Source organism: Prorops nasuta, unplaced genomic scaffold (assembly GCF_024137725.1).
Source record: "Prorops nasuta isolate Cenicafe-Biocafe unplaced genomic scaffold, Cenicafe_Pnas_1.2 PNAS00014, whole genome shotgun sequence".
Classification (NCBI taxonomy): Eukaryota; Metazoa; Arthropoda; class Insecta; order Hymenoptera; family Bethylidae; genus Prorops; species Prorops nasuta.
The window spans coordinates 1,198,475-1,218,264 of NW_027116811.1; the positions used below are offsets into that span (position 1 = coordinate 1,198,475).

The 19,790-nt window shown below is 45.5% G+C and overlaps 1 protein-coding gene across 3 annotated transcripts in view; it reads right to left on the bottom strand.

The window, feature by feature from the left end:
• Positions 1–5,489: 5,489 nt before the first annotated feature.
• Positions 5,490–19,790, bottom strand: part of LOC136778472 (nucleolar protein 4-like) — a 47,526-nt gene continuing 33,225 nt past the window's right edge. Inside the window, exons 3-9 of one of the 3 annotated variants that reach the window (XM_066735323.1) lie at positions 18,669–18,914; positions 15,370–15,695; positions 14,716–14,919; positions 14,317–14,463; positions 10,307–10,524; positions 9,094–9,275; positions 5,490–8,819 (exon numbers count right to left, since the gene is read on the bottom strand). In XM_066735323.1, the coding sequence (XP_066591420.1) occupies positions 8,653–8,819; positions 9,094–9,275; positions 10,307–10,524; positions 14,317–14,463; positions 14,716–14,919; positions 15,370–15,695; positions 18,669–18,914 (1,490 nt within the window). In that variant the 3' untranslated portion in view covers positions 5,490–8,652. Of the gene's footprint in view, positions 8,820–9,084; positions 9,276–10,306; positions 10,525–14,316; positions 14,464–14,715; positions 14,920–15,369; positions 15,696–18,668; positions 18,915–19,790 lie in introns of all 3 variants that reach the window. The other 2 variants (XM_066735322.1, XM_066735324.1) reach the window with 2 other exon arrangements.

Genomic DNA, 19,790 nt, shown 5'->3' on the forward strand with positions numbered 1-19,790 from the left:
TGGATACGATGATCCATGAATGCAGGATGCATGTCGGCCGAGTACATAACCCCGAGGTCCTTTCCTAGAACATAGGGCTTATTAAGCGGCGATAATGCATGGCAGGGTTGCCGGGGGATAGCAGTCACGCCATCTTGAAAGCGAGCTGTGCCATCGTCCTTCTTCCAATATACTACGCGATGTTCCCGTTCCAGGGACGCGCGCACAGACCGCATCTCTCATGATCCTTCCCCATCAACCGAGTCTCTTGCCAAAAAATACATCTCGCGATCCAATCGTTCCTCTGGCAAACTCCGCGAGGTTGAAGAAGACTATATGTGTGTGACAAAAAGAGCATACCATAAAATTGCAATTATCCGTTATGTCTCGAAGAAAATAGTATGTTTTATTAGCTTCGTGCTCGGCGTTGCCTTATCTGATCCGAAAATGTATAGGCAGCCAAAGAAGCTGATCGTGATAATGACATTTACACGGGACTATTGGTTTACGGAACTAACACGGCCGAGGGCTGTTAACCGAACTAATCTCAATTAAGGCTAAATCCGATAATGAGGTTACCGCTGCTATTATATCCAGCCTGGCGCAGCATACACGACTATAGCGCAGACTTATCCACTTTCACATTCCACGGAGCGCGAAACGATTTGCCTTCGCGTTGTATCGGCTAGTGCCTTTAATTGTGAGCCCTGCAACAATCGCCGTAAGATTATCCCGCTGTAACAGTAATAATCCTTGCTCGCTCGGCACATCCAACAATGGCCAATTAATTATTCATCTTTGCCAGAGGAAATAAGACACGCTTTCTTTTTCCACCCGATGACACGCCGAGTATTAATTCCCCAATTAAATAGATTACATCGATTAAAGACGAAGGGTGAGTATATAGAATGAAACAGAATGTTTTACTACGGAGAGTCTTCGACGATATTAACGATGGTCGATATTTTCCAAATAACAACAATATATATATATATATATATATATAATTGAAAAGAATCGACCGATGAAAGAAAAAATGTTTTATATACAAATCACCATCAGCGACTGCACGTACGGATGCAAATGAGCCGTTTGGTTCGGATAGGTCGAGCCGCGGGTAAATAAAAGAGTCGCTATATAAATGGAGTGTTATCGCGATGCACCCTGTGGGCTCTTAGGGAGCGTTTACAAGCGCGAAAACGTGAGTCGCGGTGTGATTTAGCGCAGCCGCGGAGTTTATTTATCGCAGGATTTAATTAACTTCACGGGCGCGAGGGCATCCACGCGGAGTGGAGGATCCGGTACAACGCGCACAGAGAGATGGAGTGGTGCCGTATGATAAATCGTAGAGGCAGATCGAAGCAGCGTGAGAATACACAGATTCGTGGAAGAAGTTAACATGTACGCGCGTCCACCGCGGGGTTTGTTACCATCGACTCCGAAGCTCGCGAGGTCCTCGGGGGTCCAACGTCGCGAGGCAGTGGTGGCGCATTGCAAGATTAAGGGCTTATTAGGATCGCGACGTGGAATTAATGAAGCTGGTGCTACCTGGGCTTTATTATCGCGCGGCGGCTGTTCCGATGCCAGAGATAAATTTCTCGCGGCTATCGCCGGTATATCCTGGCAAAAAGTGGAAAGGGCGCGTACGAGCGCGGTGCGGTTAATCACGTCCTAATTCGTGTGGCGAGTCGGTGCTGCGATGCTGCATCTATATATATATGATAGCTGCGATTGGCTGGTCGGAGCTCGCGCGACGAAACCCGATCCTCCGGCTCTTCCGTTAATTCATAATTTTCCTCGGATGATTTTCTGGGAATCGATCGAGGCGAGGCACGCTGTTGGGATCTCCTCCGGAGAGACCAGCTTCGCCAGACCACAAAGGGCCGCGTCTGCCTGGAACGAAATATTCGCCGCGGAGCTTCCAACGCATCGCATTCACCGCTGAAAATACGACAGCGCGTTGTGGCTACGTATATGTATATATATATATATGTGTGTGTGTATGCTGCAATATAGCAAGCAAACGCGCAGATCTTATTTCAAGGGCGCAGTTTTCAAAGAACAATGTAAAAAATCCCGCGTGTCAGACTTTTCATCCTTCTTTATGCTCCCGACCCTAACTAACCTTCGGGTGAGAACCTCCCCTTCGCGAGAGAAGCTAAAATTGCGAAGATCGTGCGTACCGAGACGTAAATCATTCAGTCGCCGTTCCAAAAAAACGTCGCGCGCTTCGCGAGACTTTTTCACCGGTCCTCCGCTCGCGCATATGTATATATACCCACCTTTGCGTTCCAAATGCGCCTTTCTTCCATATAGTCTGTAAAAATATCGCGTTTCTTTTTCTTTTGTTTTTAGGGGGGGGGGGTGGGGGAGGTGGCGGAATGTCGAGGATTACTGGCACAAATTACTCGCGCTAAAATGGGAGATCCGAGAGAGAAACGCGTTTACTAGCGTACGCGGGCGCGCGTTCGCGTAATTTCATTACGTTGGGGAGAAGGAAGACGACCTTGGGTTGACCTTGGTCAAAACCGAGCGGACGAAGGAAGAAGCTGCCGGAGCGAGCACGGTGGTTCCATCGCGTTACAGAGACGATGAGGCCCATTAAGTCCGAACTTAATGAACGGTTTCGCGTTTCGGTTAACGCGGAGCGCCTTGATTGCGCGTGGTAATTGGTGTAATTGGTGCAGTCGGCTCCACGCCGAAACACTCGCCGCCTTTTCGCGTTTATCCCATCTTTGGCAAGCGCGCGCGCTTTTCGAAATATCGACAACGCGTCAATGATTTACGATCGTCCTTATTATTATTATTATTGTTATTAATCGAGCGATGAATCTGCGCCCGCCGAGAGTATACCAGCCTAGGACCTTCTCTGATAAAATGGCGAGGTAGCTTCGAACGAGGCAAGCAGCGATTGATCGCGGAAATTAAACTGCGGGGATCGAGAGTGACAAATTGAAGCGTCGCGGAGCTGGAAGATCGGCACGAGTGTGCCAGCTGGCCACACGGTGAGCGGAGCTATACGGCAGCCGCTCGCCTTTGTTATATATATATATATATATAGGATCTGGAAAGCGAAAGTGATCCATTGGAGCGAGCGAGAGAGATGGAAAAAGTGGCGAAGACATCGGGAGATACCGGGACATCGAATTCTAGGGGGATAATTGGGAGCTGGTGACGCGGGAGTGGAGGGAATTTCCGAAACAAAGACGCTACTTCTTGCATATGTACACCGGTGTATTACATAGTTCTCCATACATATATATACGTGGAGCATGCATGATATGCGAGGAATATGAGCGAGTCACGCGTTAAATAAAAATAAAAAGGTTCGAAGTCTGGTGCGAGAGAGTTTGCATTTATACTGTGTTTGTAGCTTGCATGCGCGAGAAGCAACTCGCGGCTCACCTCACTTGCAGACCATTCAAATGCAAAGACCTTCGTAAAGCCCGTGATGCATTGCCGGCCGATAAACGTTACTCCGCAGAAATCCCGGGAAAGGAAACGGCTTTACGACTCTAGAAACGAGCCAGCACGATATCCCTTGTCTCGTAAGGGCGTATAGATACACGCCTTGACTCGGATCCTCGGGCGCTACCACGCGCATTTCACACTCCGCGCGTTTCATTATTATTTCCGCGCAACCATGCACGGTGGGAGGACGGAGGACGGTCTTTTGGTCAAATGTCATTCCTGACGCGGCGAACGCTCTATTGTATACACTGTAGCCTCTCCGACTACCTTATACGCCATCCAAATCGGCTTATTCCCCCTTTACCACCTCCTATACAACCATTTTACGATTACGCTTTATCTCGACAAACTAAAAAGTAACCTTCTTCCATCCTGGACTTTATTTATTTCACTCGCATTTTGCTTTTCCTTCGTCATTATTGAATTTTCATTCTTCGAGTATGGAGTCTTCTATTTCGTTCGATCATTGGGTAATCGTTGGTATTTTGTAGTTTAGATTGACTTTCCATTGTTGCGGTTGAACGCAACATGATACATCGCACATAGTGTCTCGTTGTATTAATGGTTTTAGAAGTATACAGACTCTTTCACGTCTGAGTGACCATTCAAAGTTTCTCAATTAGTCTCGTTAAAAATGCATGCGACTGAGAAAGATTTTGCATCTGGAAGAAAAAAACCTCACGGTTTCCCTTACCACGATCCTTGCATGCTGATAAGCGTATAAGAGTGTCAAATCAAAGATCTCGAATTCCTGATTTCTTGCAACATTGCAGTAGCTGGACGTCGTGACAGCTGAATTTGGTGCATCTTGAATTACGATTGTCACGCGTTTACAATAATATCTGTTTTATATACACGTTTTATGAAATTTATAAGAGCAAACACTCGAAGCTTCTTTACCTGTGTATCAAATAATATTTAACATTACATTATCTTGCAATGAACTACTAAATCTCAATTATTGAGTAATAAACGTGTGTATGCAAATAAAAAGTATATTCTAAATAATTTAGGTTTAATTAAATCATTGTATGTACAACAAAAATATAAACAATCGCAACAAAGCAAAATATACGTAATATTATATCGTGTAAATAATCAATTAAACCGATAAAAAAAGCATTGGAGCGTGAACCGTTCATAAAGATATCGAAAAAAAAGTCTAAACGTAGTAATAGATTACATTTATGCATTTACGGGTATTGTTCTCACTATGTGCTTTTTTTACAAGTTCAGGAACGCCTAAAGAGAATTTTTTACCGATGCGTTTACGAACGGTACTCCCACTACGCTGAATTTTTTATCAACGTCCGATACCAATGGCCATCAACGTCAAACATAGACTCGCAGTGGGCTAAGTGGATATCCGGAGTATTTTTCTTGCATTTTTTTTTACATATAACTATGAATAAAACGATCTAGTCCGGCTTAATCGATCGGACAGCGTATCAGGGTACATTGACAGGTCATTAAGTAGCCCGGCTGATAATAAAAGGAGTCGCGTCATGATTCAGTAGAGCGCAAATGATCGCTGCTGTTTTCTTTCCTCCGCATCCCTATATCAGATCCAGCTAAAAGAAGTTTGCGCAAAGGTCGAGCATCGTGGAGCAAGAAAAGTTCTCTCTCTCTCTCTCTCGGCCTCTGCGATATTTCGTTCACCGCGTCGAGTCTCTCTCCCTCTACATCCACGATCTACGTATATAGAGGAGGTTCTATCGTTTCACAATCTGCTTAAGATCGTGATCTTGTACAGGTCTCATTCGACTTTCCATCTCGTTCGATACGTAAGAACGTAATGTTGCTCCAGCCTCGTTACTCGATGCTATTGTAGCGCGCACGCTGTTTATGCTCTCTCTCTCTCTCTCTCTCTCTCCCCCTTTTCCACCAGACGATGGCAAGTTCATCCAGGAATCAGATTATACTCGATATAAATTTCACGAATAACGCACACGCGATAAAGAAGGTCCGATATGGTCGCGTAGGTGCTGGGATATAAAAAGTGGAATTCTCACGAGTGAAACCAGTTGTAAGTTGAATAATCGATTATATTTGGTAAAACATTTACAAGATAATAAGATTTTTTCATTTAACGTGTGTTGGTATGTGTGTGTGTGTGTGTTACATGTACAGGCAAGGCATCATCAAAGACCGTACCAACTCTACAGTAATCGTAGTAATGTATCATGTTACTTATAAGAAAAGTATGTACCACCAAATTATCTTTATCGTTACTATTAATATTAATATTACGGTATTACTACTCCTTCTTTACTTTTTTTCCATCAACAGGAACAATACATATTCTTTTTTTTCGTTTTCATTAATCAATATACATGAATCCGCAGAGTATATGAACCGTAGAACCAACCGTACCTCGTATAGGCAAAAAAGGTACGAGTATTTTCCGCAATTTTCTCTACGTTCACGAGCAGAGCGGAGCAAAGAGATCCATAGAGATAACATACAGAGTCTCCGCGTATTTTTTCAAATCTTTCAATCTCCCCGCTCTTCCCTCGTTTAAGCGTTACAACGTTACAACGCTTACACGAGGGACCGCGCAAATGGAGATTTTCCTATTCCTCGCTCTCTCTCTCTCTCTCTCTCTACGTTGGGAAAAAAAATCAATTAAGAACAACGACATTGTTTCACGTTACGCATATGCCAGGCATAGAAATCGTGGCCCCAATTATTAATTACGAAAAACTTGTACTATCGCTAACGTGTCGTTATCGCAGAATTAAATCTCGGACTTGGTATCGTCGGCACGATCGCTTTTTCACCAAAGTCTTCCTTATACACAATACTCTTCGAAAATGAACGTAAATGAAGCCTGCATAATCCATAAAGACGCTTATTGTTATTACACGATTGTAGTAAATGCTCGAAGAGGAGCTGAATATTGTTCGATAACTGCATGTGATCTACATATAGCACGCGTTGCACGTGCGTGTATTTACGGATGTATCTGTACGATTCTTAAATTGGTATATTTGCGATGAGGGGATCGAGTTGCTTGCGTATCATATATTTTAGAAAAACTGTATACTATATGCGTATGTTTATATTTATAGTAATATATTAATAATTATTGAAGTCGTTGCGTTAACCAATGAGATATATTGTTATACGAGGAAAGAAAAAATGGCAGTAGAATGTTGTAGCGGCTTAATTCTATATGGGTTGAAAATTTAGAGTATCGGTATCGGTGCGTATCTCGCCGGTTTCGTCTTCGGATGGCGAAAAATTTGTACATTTTATTTATCCATGGTATACGATGACAATAAAATATTTTGCGAATCCAAAATTGTCTTGCAGTTTTTTCCATTCTTTTGTTTCATTAATTCTTTTATTCCCCTTTTTTCTTTAGGCTTTGTTTCCTCTGTTTTTTTCAATTTGTTTGATCCTTGATAAACGGTATATATAATGGTACGCGTTCCTCGTGATTGGAATAGGAAAAAAGGAAAACGACATCGCAGTGGTTTATGAATGAAAAATATAAGAAAAGAGCGTCGTTTATCTATGAAACTTTCGAAGAGTCAATCTTTTTACACCTTAGGTGGAATGTTTCTTTGTGCTCAGAGCTCGGTTTTCCAACGATCACCGCCATTGTTCGCATAAAGATATTTTTACATTTATTTATCTATTCTTAGTATATCTATTATTTATAATATATATATATGTATATATATATATATATATTTTCTTTCTTCCTCTCCCTCTTTCCTTCGCTAACCTTCTCTCACACTCAATCTTCCCCTATGCACACCGCACAAAAATAATTAAAACCGTGCACTTTGCGATGGTTTCATAAACTATGTACAAAAAACAACGAATAGAATCAACGTGCGAATCTGACGGAAAATCATAATTCTCCTAATCGCAGTGCTATAGGCGTTAATAAAATAGCAATAATAATAATAATAATAATAATAATAATCGCTCATCGACGAAGTGACTTGACGGTTCAGAATTTTTACTGCAAAATTCTCACCTTAATGTTTATCGTCTTATCAATAAATCGAGTAATGAGAAATCTTTGGTAAAACGGCGATGCGTAATAGGACTTTGCAAAATTTATCTACTATTTAAAGTCTGACCGCGAGAAGACGGCTCTCAGATTTTTCTATTACACCCCGAGTTCTGCTTTTGCCTCCTCAAATAACGCATCTCGTCTCTCGTCTTGCTAACTACATGCATATATATGAATTTACATACGCTCCAAGCACGACGTACATATGTCAGTGTGTGAATATTTATGTACACTTATGACTGAAATTGTTTTCGCCTAGCCGAAAGAAGAGCTCTTTCCGCACACGTATCCCCGCCATATATTATATACAGAAAGTGAATTAGAGCAGGGACTCGTTTAGAAGCTCGCGAACGTTCAGTTTCACGGTGAAATCAATAATCGCTGGCGGTCGTCGTAGCGAATAAAGTCGAGCTCCCTCGATATTTTGCAATAATCGTCATTTGCCTTTTCGCTGCAGCATCCTTAAGACTATATCGTTAATATTAATAATTAAGTAAATATCTCTAATTCTTTTCTATGTACACCCTGTTTGAAATCATTTTAGCTTAAGCCTACATTACGAACACTGCCCGCTCTCGGAATTTCTCCGAGCTTGCCATAACGAAGTACGCAATTTTCTTACACTATAATATGGAACTCTATTCTTGGCACAAAAGCCAAATTTTAACACCAACGACATACATTAATCTACAAGAGGTTTTCCACCCTTTTTCCTTGCTCCCTCTTTAACGAATTTTCACGTTCATCGGTCGATCAGCTAGTCGGCTCTCGAACTCGTCCGCGCGTTTTGTGCCTTTCCCCTTAAAATCAAATCTGCTTCGTGTGCGCGTTCGTACCACGTGGAGAGGAGGATACAAAATTCGAGGTTGACGTAAGATGATCGAAAGAGCGGCGTGTGTCCATCGGTTAAGACCGATCGACCGTTGAACGCGAATGACAAATGTTTCGCTGTTAGGAGGCGTTCCCCCCGGTCGACGGTAAAGCAGTGCTGGGTCTCTTCGAACCGGACGTGGGTAAGGTAGAAACGGTAGCAAGGAGCCAGCGGATGGTAACTCGCCGAGTTTCAAGGCCGTACGTCCTGGAGAACTTGCACGGGAGCGCAGCGAGAGCGAGACTCTCTCGCCGGAGGGTTACGAGCCGAGCTATTGGCCGTCGATTAAGTAAACGCAGCTCTAAGGCTGTTGAAGCAACAGTTGCTCAAGCTCGTCGGCCGACCTCAGTAGGAATGCCGCCGATTCCCGATATCCGGTTATCAACTGTTTAACGGCTGTCATTTCCGTTGCATTCAACTTGTGGCTCAGCAGGGGCTTTGTATTTTTCATGCTCAGATCCGTTGGCCCTGCAAGAGAAATCGTAATGATCAATACACTATCGCACCTCGAGAGTCTCCGTGTATGGAATAGCATTATACATATATACCCGCAATAACGTATTCTTACGTCTATCAACGAGGAACTTGACGAAACGAGAGGGAGGAGTGAGATAGTGGGAAATGGAGAAGGGACTATAAATAGAAATTTCAATGGTAAAAGAAAGAAAAAAAAACAAAACAAAAAATAAGTAGCTACATAAGTATATAAATAAACACCGATAAACAATATTACTTTGTGTACCGTTGCTCAGTAGGCCCGAAGTGAAGCTCTGCGTTGGGTATAGTCCAGCCGAGAGGGTCGGCGGTACCGTTGTGGGTCCAGCGCGCTGGAAGGCCTGGCTGAAGTTTGGCCTGTACATGGCAGTCGGTGCGCCACCACTCGCCACGCCATTCACCGCCGAGGAACTCACTATCGTCGCCTGGCTGAAAATACCAAAGAGATTCGTCTCGCGTCGCATCAGATACGCCCAACGGACTTATATTGCCGCTCCGCCAACTACAATTTTTGCTCGACGATCTTTGACCGATGACACTATATCTCTCCTTCGCGGAACTTTAGATCGCCAACTGCTGGCGACATTAGGTGCAGCACCGCGCACACTTTCGCGCCGAGCCAACTTGATTGTTGTTTATAGGCAATCTCATTGAGTGCATTGAGTCACGATGACGAGGAACGATAGCGCTTCCAGGCTCTCCCGAAATAAACCTGTTTATTAAAATGCCGTTTGATTGATAGGCTCCTCTCAAACTCGCGCGCACCGATCGACTCTCTCGCGACCATCTTTTTTCCCCTAAAGGGGAAGAGAAAAATCTTGAACGCGATAATTCGAGGCGAGTGTGCGCGGTCGAAAAGAGAGAGATAGAGAGAGAGAGAGAGAGAGAGAGAGACGATGAAATATAAATACTCGCGGAACGGTCGGATCGAACGAACGACGACCAGTCTCGAGGGCCGAGAGTGTGTCTTCGATTTTACAGGTTTTCGCGGTGGATGTAGGCCAGTGGCAGGTATATAGGCAAACGAGATATAGTGCCGTGTGGCTCTGACACGAATTCTAGCCTCGATTTGTATCTATATATATATATATATATATATATACATAGTATGCTGATAATGCGTTGACCCGAGTGGCGCAGTCGTGCCCTCCATGGCCACTCGTGAAAGTTGTTGTTGTTTTTTTTATTCTTGCACCGCGCGACGGTTAGACTCCAGCGCGTTGCTGCGTTTCGTCTGAGGAGAGAAATGGAAGCTAGTCGAGAGAGAGAGGAGTGATTGGATTAAAATCGATCGAAACGATTATGTACATATAGCATATATTTATATATATACGCGCGAGGAGAAGGAAAAAAGGTGCAAAAATATCTCGGTGGCGATTTTGATGGAGCTGCGAACGCGGTTGCGTCGAGAGAATTGCATGGTTGTTGGCTCAGAGGAGAATTTCTATATAGTTACCGACCTCATGAGACTTTTGTTGTCCGCAGGTGTGAGCAGCTTCGACGCAGGAGCGAGAGATAGCGGGGTGGAGGAGAGAGTGCTACTCGGTAAGTTGGCCAAACTGGTTAGCGGTGCCAGAGACGTTAGCGATGTGGGTGGTGTGTCCTCTCTCTTACCAGGAAGAGACTTGACCGGGGTACTCGAGAAATGGTCCAATCCGCTCGATCGGACATCCGTTTGCTGAAAAAAAATACAAGAGAAACCTCGTTGATCATCCCGATAGAAAATTCCTTCCCCGCAAACTCCTCCGTCTCTTCTTCTCAAAGCTTGACAAATGGTCCAAAGAGTACTCTGCCTCCTGGTTTTACTGACAACTTAATTAAACGCTGGACGGACGCGATTTATAGTGTACACCGTGCGCGAGCGTTAATCATGTTGCAATTATTGCAGCTTTGGATGGAATTAGCATAAATATGTTAGTGGAATTCAAGGTGCTGGGAAAGGTTTGATCCCAATTGTACGAGAGGCGTCTAATGCATATTAATTCATTCCTACAAATTCCTCCAGGCTCCCGCGCGTATTATTTTTACTTCATCCCCCCCCCCCCCTCACCCTGATGTTTATAAAGAAAGAGTGGGAGAGTGCCGAGATACACACTTTTGTGCTCTCGCAACGTAATCGTTTCGCTTTGTTATCCGCGTTTATTGGCCGACCCGCGAAGACCACGCGTCATTCACGATTATCTCTCGCTACATTTTTCAACATTTCGACCCACTTAACGCGGCGCGAATCGTTCTATCGTTTCTAGGCTATGAAATTATACACGTTTCCTATATTTGTTTGCCAAAGGGTTTTATTCGAGAAAAAGCCACGTAGCGCGATTGTTCCTCGCAAACGCATTTAGCGCACTGTTGCATCCTTTCGTATACATACACACACATATATATAACAGACTGACAAAGCTGTAAATTGTGCTAAACGGTACCTGCTGGGCCTGACCGCGAGTGTAGGCTTGCTTGTGGAGGACCCTAACGTTCTTCTTCCTCATGGTCGCGGCTGGTAAAAATTGAAAGAATCGAGGGTTCGCACAGTCGGTCACGTGCGGTCGCAGCGAGGAAAGCTGCTGTATGGTCAGGACGAGCGTCACATGTCACGAGTGAGGAAAAGGGTCGAAAACGGTGCAGGATCCTGGTAGCATCGTTCCTCCCGAGGAATCATGTACGACGAAAGCCTCGACTCTCGAGAGACGAGGCGCGCGAGCCGCGAGTACAAGAGCTCGCCTCGAAGAACGATCGCGCTCGACTTTTTTCACCGCTTCTTCTTCTTCTTCCACTACTACTAAATACTACTCGTACTCGTCGATCTTCTCCCGGTCGGTTTTCTCCGTCCCCATCAGTCCCCACCAGCAGCCACGGCTCAATCACGGCAATAACGCGCAGAGCTCGCTCCTCAACCGTACCGAGAGAGTCAGACGTGGATACTGGTCGGTGGACGTACCGGTGATACGCGCCGATAAGCGCCGCTCGCAATAATAAATGGACGATGATCGATAATGAACGCCGCCAGCCAATAGTAAACAATTGGAAGCGCGAGGAAGAGTCGGACGGAGAGAAGAATATATATACATATATATATATATATATGTGTGTGTGTGTGTGTGTGTGTGAGTGTGTGTATATATATAGAGAGATGCCGAAGACGCACCGGCTCGCGTCGGGCTGCTGCCGCGCTGATCAATGGAGAGAGCGCGAAAGTGAAAACAAATAGCGGATAAACGTGGAACGTGCAAAATCTGTCGATACGCCTCGATCAATCAAGCAAGCCGCGCGAGAGAGCGAGCGCGCTTCGCTCAATGAATACGGAAAACCTCACCCCCACCCCTTTCGCTCTCACGCTCTTTCTACGAGCGTTTCGATATTTCATTACAATAATAAAAAATCAATCCATCAAACTGAAATTTTGTTGCCGGAGAGCGAGCTTTTTCAGTGAATACCCCACTGCTCTCATCTCAACCCTCTCCCTCCCTCTCTCTCTCTCTCTGTTTGATTCAAAAAAAGAATTCACGGTTGGTATGCTTGTGTACATATATGTAGTGGTAGAGACGCGATCGGTTCGACGGCAGAAATTAAACAGAAAAGCTTAGGTCGAGATAAGGGACGAATAGGTGGCTTCTCTGGAGGAGGAGGGTGGGGGGGGGGGGATGAACGATCGACGGTGGGAGAGAATGAGATGCTGGACGAGACTGCGGAGGGACGGACGGACGGAGCGAGAGGGCGGATGTAGGGAGGTGTTTTTATGAAAGGCGAGCAGTGTGCCGCTGACGTCAATTAAATAGGTGGCTGCGAAAGAGAAGATAGTCGTAGACTATACGGTGTACATATATATAAACACACGTACACACGCACATCCATAGAGGTCTCCTCCTTAATGGGTTAGGCTTAGGTCGCTCCAGAGGTTATCGCCTTCACCAGGGATTTTCATAATAGATAATACCAACACCGACCGCGCGTACCCGACTTCTTCTCCTCGAGTCGCCAAGCAGAGAAAAGTTCAACGCAGTCAGAAACGCGCAGCGACAAAAGTGCGTAAGATCAAACGTACATCTATCTATATATTTATATACGTGTGTGTATATATACATCGATCGAGTAAAGCACAGCACGATAATTTATGTATCAGAGACGACGGTCGTTACGAGTGAGGGAAAATTCATTTTGGATTGGTCGATATGGGAAAATTAAGATACCGAGATGGAAAAATCAGTGGAACCGCACCACTGGCGAATTCTACGGTGTTTTTGCATGGAAACTGCGTGGGTTTGGGAATTCTTGCAATTTCATTGTGAAAGTCAGAAATGTAAATGAGGCAAGGTGCGAGAGAGAGAGAGAGAGAGAGAGAGAGAGTTGAGATACGCCTGTTTCGATGTGGTGGTGGGATAAGGGAGTAGGGAGTAGGAAAGAGGAAGAGAGGAGGAATAGGATCGGTGGATGCGGTTGAGAAAGGCTTAAAGAAAAGTCGAGAGGGTACATTAGGTACGGCGTGCATTGTGCATTGTGGAATTGGATGACTCGAGCAAACGCCTACACGTTGAACACGAACCACCAAAGGGCCCGTTACCCTTCCTACCCTTTTTGCCATCTTCCGTTGGGTTAACGAACTCCCCAACGGCCAAGGTGACCAGCGAACGGTGTGCTCTAGCAACGACCACTCTGCAAATTCCTACAACCTCCGTGAACAAACTAGAATCTCAGGAAAAATAGATGAACGAGAGGGTTGTGTGCGTGTGTGTGTGTTAGGTTTCAGGGACAAACAGTTATGAAACGATAGGATTTTCCGCACGAAAATTCTATCCATATTTTCTTTGTCTCTCGCACGATCTCTCCCCATCGAGAATGTTTTCGTTTTTCTAACGTCCCTCTCGTGCGTTCCACGAGTTGACTGGCAGGCAGGAGAGCTCGGGAGAGCAGATTGCGCGCGCTCTTGCGTGTGTTTGTGTGTATTTATGTGCGTGCATGTGTGCAGGAAGGAGCGTGTGCGAGTGAACATGCTTCAGAGTGGGAGAGGTGGGCGACCTCCGGGTTATCAGTGCCTCTCTGTACTACCTATATCAATCCTAGCTTCGTTCACGTATCGCTTCCAAGCATTACGCAGGAGTTTTAAAACCAAACGAACTCTCTTCTTCTGCATTTGACGTCATAAACTGTTACTCAACTCGCTCTCAAATTAATTTCTTTTTTATCAATCTTATCCAAATTATTCTCACACGTTCGTTGTCCGGTAAATAAACTTATCGGATGGCAGTGGATATATATGTATCAGATTTGTTTTGGGTGGAAGAAAAGAAAAACTCTCTTGTGAATAATATCCCAATCATGATGGACTTTTTGTGGCTTTAAAGTTTTGGGATTAGCGAGAGTGAGTCTGGGAGGGAAAGAGAGAGAGAGAGAGAGAGAGAGAGAGAGAGATTGGATTAACGAGGCCCCTCGCAGTAGACGAGGGAGAGTTCTATCTTTCAAATCTAATATTACTCACCGTGGCGGCCGGAAGTGTTGGCATAGGCTGCGAGACTGGCTCCAGACCGACCCTCATCCGTTTCGCGTTGTCGCTTTCATTTTCGCAAGCCGTTGCCAAAATCTGCTCGGCCTGCACGGAGGTCAAGTGTGCCGGTGTAGGACGCGCCTGAAAAGAAATTCGTCCAAATCACGTGACGACCGTGACGTCGTACAACTAAAAGACTCGTTTGTTTCCTCGCAATCTGATGGAAACTCTCGATTCCCAGAAGAGATCTAGTATATATAGTCTCGACCTCGAGCGATCATCGCGACTCGTTTCGATTGCAATGGAAATAAACTGAGAATGTTTGTGTGTGTGTGTGTGTGTGTGTGCGTGGCGATATTTAAAAGGGAGGAGAGTTTGGAAGGAGTCACTTACAGCATCCCAAGGTGCTCCTTCCCTGCCTCGCTTGTTCCTCCGACAACTCTTGAGATACGTCCTGATCCTCTTCCTAGCTCTCTCGGCAAACTCCGGGAACTGCCTCGTACAGCTGTCGATGATGGCCTGTATCTTCTCCTTGGGCTGCTTCGATATCGGCACGATGCGGTCCAGATTCTCGTCGACGAACAGTCTGACGAACATCTGCGTGTACGTGCACGCGCGCATAAACAGAAAATGGCAGAATGAAATGAATTACGCGTGTGCGTATAGCGTTGCTGGTCTCCGCCAGGGTAGGGAAGAATTTAGAGTGTCGTGGTAGGGAAGGGAGGGGGGGGGGGAGTACCGGCTGCTCTATTAAACTAATTGTAATTAATTAAGAAGCAGCCAACAGCTCCCGCTCTTTCTGTTTTCCCCGACGCCACAAAGTTCCTCGAAAAGGGTATAGGGACGCTTTCATAAAAATTTACTCTAATTAGAAGGTTCCACGGGACTCTCCGACCTCCGTGTTTTTTCGCCTCCCCCTGCTACCCTCTCCGTTCTTCTTTTCCGGATATAAGAGATTTCACCGGAGAGCTTAATCTACCGTAAACGTCCCTTCCACGCGTACACGCGAGAGATTTATAGGGGATTCTTATTGGTCTTGATAATTACATTGAACGCTTTTAGACGCTCCGGGTCGTGGTGTCTGGGGTCGAGTTTCTCGTCGACGTCCTCGTCGTCGTCGTCCTCGTCCTCTTTGTTTCCGCTGCTGCTGGTCTCGTCGTGGGCACTTCCGGTTCCCTCGCCTCCCGGTGGACTGGACTCCCTGTCTCTGTCCGATCTGGAGGGAGTCACCGGTGGTGGGGTCTTTTTCAGACCCATTGCATAAGACGCCCACAAGGACGCCATGTCCTCGCTTCCCACTCCAGCCACCGATCCCAAATTCGGCACGGTACCCGCTGGCATGTCTACCAAGTCCGAGGAACCGTTTCGTGAATCTGGAACAGAGAGAATCCTCGTTATAATAATAATTTTCGATCCCGCAGGAAGCATCGCACTTTTTCCCACGGTTCCCATCAGAATCTCGGTGCTTCCAAAGCGGTACACGTGCATGGCTACCAATATTGTAATGATACAAGAGCCCTCGTTGCTTGTGGCTCGCGTGACGCAATTAATTAAGCAGTAATCGATAAAGAGAGAGAGAGAGAGAGGAAGAGAGAGAGTGAGAAAATACAAAATCGAAAGAGGGCAAATTGGTGAATTTTATACCCATTGAAGAAAAGTGTAGAAAGGTGTGAAAAGTTTCAGCAAGAAGGGACGAAAAGCGCGATAAAAGTGCTTCCAGATGGAATGTCGCAGAGGACAGGTAGGAAGGCCGTCTTGACGAGGCTCCGTGAAGCAAATGGACGAACGGTGGATCGTGGATATAGGGAGTGCCGCAGGGGAGCCGTAAAGGAGCTACCTGCCTTGCGAACTCTTACCACCACTCAGGCCTGCGGTTTCTCATTGAAAAGTCAAAGCCAACGTGACTCTCGCGCAAAGTGGATGCAACTTTTCCAGCCTTAATAACCAACTCGAAAATATATAGATATAACAACTTTGCTCCAGGTAAGGCGAGCTTCGCGTAGATATAGACACGAAACTCCGAGTAACGGATGTGTGTATATATATATTCATCGAACGTCCCGATATTTTTTACTTTCCAAGCTGAAGTACGGATTGAAGAATCCGCAGGTCGAGGATTCTGGTAGAACGGGTAAGCTTGGACGACCCAGGAAACTGGACTCTGGTCCTGAAGGTGTGCCGGGCTACGTGTATAAGAAGGGCTTGTATTTATCTCTCTCCCTCTCTCTCTCTCCCTTTCTTGTCCTGGTGCTTTCCTCGGTCCATCTCTGTTCTTCTCGGGCTATCCCTCTCTCTCTTATACATATATACATTACCGAGAGAGAAGGAGGGAGCCCGTTCGTATGGACGAGAGAGTGAGAGAGAGAGAGAGAGAGAGAGACTGAAGCCGTCCTACCCTTTTATTTTTGCAGCCTGGTAGCCCCACTGCGGCAAGCCTTTTTCTCCGTGTTTCTCAGAGGTTGTAGTGGCCCCGGAGGTTGCTGCACCTCGCGTACCTACACGTCGCGTCGCGGCACGGAGGCGAACACAGCTCGAGTTCCTGGCCTCCGGCGAGTGAACTCGCCGGTATTGCTGTGCCAGTATTGGAGTCGCAGTGCGCTTGAGTAGGAGTGTGGAAGCCCGCAACAAGCCAAACGAAGCCGGCCAGTCAGGCTAGAAAGCCGGTTACCAATCCTATGGTCTCTCTACCTCCTTCTCCCTCCCCCCCCCCCCCTCTCTCTCTCTATACTTCTCTTTCAATGCCTGAACTCGCCTCCGGCAACAGCTGAACCTGAAATCAGCCACCCCACTCGGCAACTTTGAGTCCCAGTGCGCGCGCGAGCCTTATTCCTGCGGACCCTCTTTCTCCTTCGCATATATATATATATATATATATATATACCTCTCCGAAACTAATCCTGCTCTCTCGTACACACGAGAGACCGCGACTCTCTGAAAAACTGTACTTTCAACGGCCCAGGCAACGGTTCTTTCGCGATGCATCCAGGATTGAAAAGCAGAGATCCGAGATAGCCTCAAGGTTGCGAGAAGAAATCTCACTTATGGGCTCGTCGCGGTCGTAAAGTTGCCGTGTGAGGGGGTTCTCTATCGAGCGATCGATTCGCGAGAGCCTCCGCACTCTCGAGTCCCAAAGAGAGCCCAAGATAAATAGGTATAGATAGATTGATAGAGAGGGGGGATGGGGAGAGGGGGATTAGAAACATAAGGAGCGATGGGTTATATATATACGTGCGTGTAATGGAGGAGGAAGGGGAGGAGAAGGGGGGATCGTCCTCCGCTGCAGCGTCTCGATCCTCGGCTGGTTCATTACGCAATGACCGCGTCCGAGATATAGAAGGCCCGGTTTGAAACCAGTTTGAAATAGCCGTCAGGTAACGCGAAGGATGAGGGGGACCAATAGTGAATTATCCTTCCGCAACACGGTCTAACTGAACCGGAGATTGCGGTTCGTGCGCACCTACTATATATATATATGCTCGCGAGAATGCCACGACCAATCTAGCTAACCACTCGTCTATTCCCTCTTTCCAGCAAACTTTAATATTTCGAGGCCGAAGCAGTTATTATCGCGTTTCAAGGACTGATTCATTCCGCGATTCAAAAGAGCGATTTGCGCGTGAGATACCGATTTATAATATACGCCCCTGCGTCCCACTGATTGCGCTATTCTCTTCGAACCCTCTCTCTTTTTCTCAGACTCAACCCCGTTCCAATCGCAAAATCGTCCCGTCCCTAACACGGTGCTTCCCTCCTAAACAAGGGATAACACCCTGCTTTTTATATTTACCCTTGGTCCGAAAATCGCATCTACGATATTAAAGGACACTGCAGAGATTAATTTGGAATGGAGAATAAGAATCGAGGGTTGCGATAGGTAGCTACACTCTTCGTGATATATATATATATATATATTCCCCATTGCAATAATCCATTAGTCACGTTGAGCAAGGCAAGAAAAGTTTACGTGTTAAAGATCCCGTACACCTTGGCCCGTGCGATCAACTCCCAGCGCGCGACAGAAGAAGGACGATGTCGAACGTTTAGCCATTTTCTCGTTTAGCAAAGGATGACGATTGCACAAAACGGTTTTTCTCTTCTTTCCGATACTGTTTATCAGGCTCTCGAGTGGGGGGGGGGGGGGGGGGGAATAAACGATTGATTCGCGAGACAAAAAGCTCGCTATCCATGCAAAATCGAAAGTGGGACTCGAGCCTTATTGAGAAATGATCGGTTTTCTTCAAGGTCGTTTGATTTTCAATCAGCTCTATCGAAATGACGTACGATTTGGTCAGAGCGATGAGGTTTTGGCACGCGAGACACGCGTGTCGGGTGAAATAAAGTGTTACCTGTGAGTGTGGAGTTGTTAATGGTGTTGTTTGCCGTGGAAATGGCCGATTGGCTGGTGACAGGTGTGCCAACGGTGGTGGCTGTAGTTGTCGAGGAGTTATTTGGCGAGAGGGCCGCGCTGGCAGCCTGCGCCTGCGCCTGCGCCTGTGCCTGTGCCTGTGCCTGAGCCTGAGCCTGCTGTTGAAGATTATAATTCCACGCGAGCAGCATCAGCTTCAGCTTATCCGCGTCTTTCATGAGCGCGCCTGCCGAAATCAAAAGTTGCCAATTGGTCCTCTGCAAAATCTACCAGTGTGAAGTTAGCACTTCAAATCTTACAAGCGGAAAAGAATCAAACAGTTCTAGCAGCACCCGGAAAAGTTCTACAGTTCCTTGCTATTTAAAAAAAAAAAGTTCCGCAGATTGAACTGGAAAAACTATAAAAAGACGATTTGGGGTGCTAACTTCACTTTCTCTAATATTCAAACGCTCGTATCCTTTAAACTAAAGGTCCTATCGATAAAAACTAATAGACTTACTTATAGAACTCTTTAGGGTGCCATCAGAACTCTAGTTAAAAATCAAAAATTAAAAATAATTTTTTTTTTAATTTTTGATTTTTAACTAGAGTTCTGATGGCACCCTAAAGAGTTCTATAAGTAAGTCTATTAGTTTTTATCGATAGGACCTTTAGTTTAAAGGATACGAGCGTTTGAATATTAGAGAAAGTGAAGTTAGCACCCCAAATCGTCTTTTTATAGTTTTTCCAGTTCAATCTGCGGAACTTTTTTTTTTTAAATAGCAAGGAACTGTAGAACTTTTCCGGGTGCTACTAGAACTCTTTGGTTTTTTTTCATTTTCAAAATTTGGGGTGCTAACTTCACACTGGTGCAAAATCTCCTTTTCCACCCATGACATCTCTCGCGAATCAACATCATTCGCAAACATATTCCCACTCTTACACAGATTCACAACACAATTTTATTTCAGTGCATAGCAAAAATAATTAATCAAAATTCATACTTTATAAATCCTCCACGTACATCAGCTGTGCTTTTAGGAGGTTCGAGCTTTGAAAATTTCATTTATAGTCCGATCCAACTCTTTTTTTTCGGATTATACGTATATTATTTTTCTTCGTG